This window comes from Acipenser ruthenus, chromosome 2 (genome assembly GCF_902713425.1).
Source record: "Acipenser ruthenus chromosome 2, fAciRut3.2 maternal haplotype, whole genome shotgun sequence".
NCBI lineage: Eukaryota > Metazoa > Chordata > Actinopteri > Acipenseriformes > Acipenseridae > Acipenser > Acipenser ruthenus.
In genome coordinates, this window is record NC_081190.1 from 25,809,534 (window position 1) to 25,813,147 (window position 3,614).

Here is a 3,614-nt window from a genome sequence, read left to right on the forward strand (position 1 = left end):
ATATATATATATATATATATATATATATATATATATATATATATATATTCCAACTTATATATATATATAATATTCCAACCGTTCTTTTTTACCACTGGCCATTTTTATTGATATTTCTTTCTTAATTACATTTCCATTTTCAATCTGAAGATACAAATTACCAAGAACAGCTTTAGATGGAAGATTTGTGCAGCTCTTACTCTGATAAAAATGATTTTAGGGAAACCTTCAAACCAACTGCAAATGATGTGCAGATCGGTTCAGGACATACTCCGAAAGAACACAGCACATGTATACATGTAATGGTTGCTAGTAATTCAATACTTCAATACCATACCTTTAAATGAAGCTTCTGAAGGATGCGGGAAAGCAGTCTTGGGAATTTACCAGGGTCAATGCCATTGATAAGGGTCACTGCTTGTTTTATGCTATATATAAAAATAAAAAATAAACAGAATTGTGTGTTTCATTCCTCTGTAAATCTTAATATGAAAGTACACCCGGATGTACTTAAAATGTAATAAACAGTATAAAAGAAACAAAAACAAACAAGTGTGGTTACTTTATATTTTCTTTGTTATGATTTTGTGGTGTAGAAAATGTATGACGTGTCGCTTGAAAATCCACAGAACTGAATCAATAAAGACTCGGCTCCTTTTTAATAAGTCGTGTCATTGCAGTAAGATGATACAACTTTATTCTGTAAATAAAGTAGACTTTATGAGGCAGAACTGTCAAATTATAAAGCGATCACAATTAATTCTTAAAAGTAAAATGTAATATATATATATATATATATATATATATATATATATATATATATATATATATATATATATATATATATATAAGATTTGTCTATAACAGATACCTTTTACAACCCAATTCAATGTTGGTACCCATTTCCTACATTTAATGAGTGTTTAGGTAACAGAAATATTTTCTTTAAAACATAAAAACCTTTATAGACAAATGATCAGCATAATCGTAATAAAAAAAAATACTCATGAACAGCTACCTTTGAGTTTCTTTAATTATCGCAGCCATCCTCTGTCTGTGCGCAGTGTTTCTCTTCCTGGGAGTCACGTGCTCTAAGTCAGCTGTAAGAATTGTTGTGACAGAAGCCCAAGAGGGTCAAATAAGACCGATACTGTCAAACACTTTTTCGGTTCTTCTCACTTCAAATACTACCTCTCACTCATTGGTACAAAGAAACGAAAATACAAAACAAACATGAATGTTATCGGGCCCTAACAATAGACTTTACCCTGGCAGATTACCTGATCAAGGGCGAAAGACACAAAGCAGAGGCAGACCCTGACTAGTAAGTACAGACTCAGTGTTCACCTGGTCCAGTATGTCTGTGCCTGTCACAGCCCGAGGGACGCAAAGTGAACATTCTGCACAGGGGCACTGGCTTCCTCTTTATTGAATTATTCCTTTTAATGTATTTACTTGTATTGGTGTATTATATTGTATACTGTACTTTCTAACTGATTGGCAATACTGTACTGTTAATGTTGTCATGCTAATAAAGCACCTTTGCATTTGAATTTGGGTATACTGTATACAGACCTGTCAAGTCACCTATTTTGACCAGGACCCTCGCGTTTTGAACACCAATCTCCCGGTCAGAAAAATCCCACCCGGGAACCTTTTAACAATATTATTAGTTTCTGTTTTTTAGCGTCATTACTGTACAAAATCGAAGAGGACAACTGCATATACATCTATTAAATGTAATTATAATTCAGCCTTTTATAATGTTTAGCCTTTCTTTTTTCAGTGATCCGCATGACCAAGCAGTTCCCTCACATTGTGGAAGAACATAAGCTGGATGCTCTTGAACCAAACGAATCGAGTCAGTAAAAAGAATCAAAGTGCACATCACTGGTTTACAGCCGAGAAAAATAGGTTTAAATCGTGCCTCTCTAGGGTTGCCACCTTTGAGATTGGAAAATACCGGACGCCCCATCCCCTCCTATTGTCTACTTCTTCATTTGTCTCTGCCATTGTGACTAACGTTACAGTATGCTACTTAATAGTTTCGCGCTTCTTCATTCAAAGGCTGTCAAACTTAACAGCAGCGCGCATGCTCATACCAGATAACACACAGCGGTGAGCACGCAATTAAAAACATGACGGTACCGCGTTTTGGTTGCTTACGTTGTTACCTCAATTCTTTCTGGTGCATTTACACAGCGCTGTGTTATAGTATTTGAATTCCACTCATACAAGCACAACATGTTATATTAAATCGTTTATTGTAACACATTTTTTTTAAGAATATATCCAGTAGATTAGAATGCTTAGAATTACCGGACATCTTCCAAAAAAAAAACGGACAGTGGGTCAAAGTACATAAAAATACCGGACAGTCCGGTAAAATACCGGCGGGATGGCAACCCTACGCCTATCAGTGGTTAAAGCCTACTTTCCATACGCACTGATAAATGATCACTTTAATGCACGCACTAAAATTAACGCCCTTTAGTAAATACCACGTGAATACAGCTCAGAATAATGAGATGAGCTCTATTCACGTGGTATTTACTAAAGGGCGTTCATTTTAGTGCGTGTGTTAAAGTGATCATTTATTAGTGCGTATACTCATTTTAATATATCAGTAATGAATAAAATTGCAATAGTAAATCCGGCAATCACGAACATACACACTAATTTAAAACCATTAAATTTAGCAACATTTAGTAAATAAGAACATAAGAACATAATAAAGTTTACAAATGATAGGAGGCCATTCGGCCCATCTTGCTTGTTTGGTTGTTAGTAGCTTATTGATCCCAGAATCTCATCAAGCAGGTTCTTGAAGGATCCCAGGGTGTCAGCTTCAACAACATACCTGGGGAGCTGGTTCCAGACCCTCACAATTCTCTGTGTAAAAAAGTGCCTCCTATTTTCTGTTCTGAATGCCCCTTTATCTAATCTCCATTTGTGACCCTGGTCCTTGTTTCTTTTTTCAGGTTGAAAAAGTCCCCTGGGTCGACATTGTCAATACCTTTTAGAATTTTGAGTGCAGTCTTTGTTCAAGACTGAATAGATTCAATTATTTTAGCCTGTCTGCATACGACATGCCTTTTAAACCCAGGATAATTCTGGTCGCTCTTCTTTGCACTCTTTCTAGAGCAGCAATATCCTTTTTGTAACAAGGTGACCAGAATGGAACACAATATTCTAGATTAGGTCTTACTGATGCATTGTAAAGTTTTAACAATACTTCCCCTTGATTTAAATTCAACACTTCTCACAATATATCTGAGCATCTTGTTGGCCTTTTTTATAGCTTCCCCACATTGTCTAAATGAAGACATTTCTGAGTCTACAGAAACTCCTAGGTCTTTTTCATAGATTCCTTCTTCAATTTAAAAAAATTAGGCCCTATATCATAAATTACTTTGGTAAATATGCCAAACAGCATGCCAAATATGTTTCTAGGAAAAAGTGCCCAATTCCATGTTCCACTAAGTTCCCCAAATGACACTTTTACCTAACACACTAATACATTCATTGTTCACATCCTGATGTAACATTATTTGGCATGTTTCAATAGAATACATTTAATCCATTCAGACACAGTGTTGTTTGAATTTGTTTTA

The 3,614-nt window shown here is 35.3% G+C and overlaps 1 protein-coding gene across 2 annotated transcripts in view; it reads right to left on the minus strand.

Moving 5' to 3' along the window:
- LOC117419323 (COMM domain-containing protein 10-like) overlaps positions 1-1,164 on the minus strand; it is a 53,016-nt gene extending 51,852 nt beyond the window's left edge. Inside the window, exons 1-2 of one of the 2 annotated variants that reach the window (XM_034903352.2) lie at positions 1,019-1,164; positions 338-428 (exon numbers count right to left, since the gene is read on the minus strand). In XM_034903352.2, the coding sequence (XP_034759243.1) occupies positions 338-428; positions 1,019-1,047 (120 nt within the window). In that variant the 5' untranslated portion in view covers positions 1,048-1,164. The remainder of the gene's footprint in view (positions 1-337; positions 429-1,018) is intronic. The other variant, XM_034903347.2, reaches the window with a different exon arrangement.
- Positions 1,165-3,614: the final 2,450 nt, after the last annotated feature.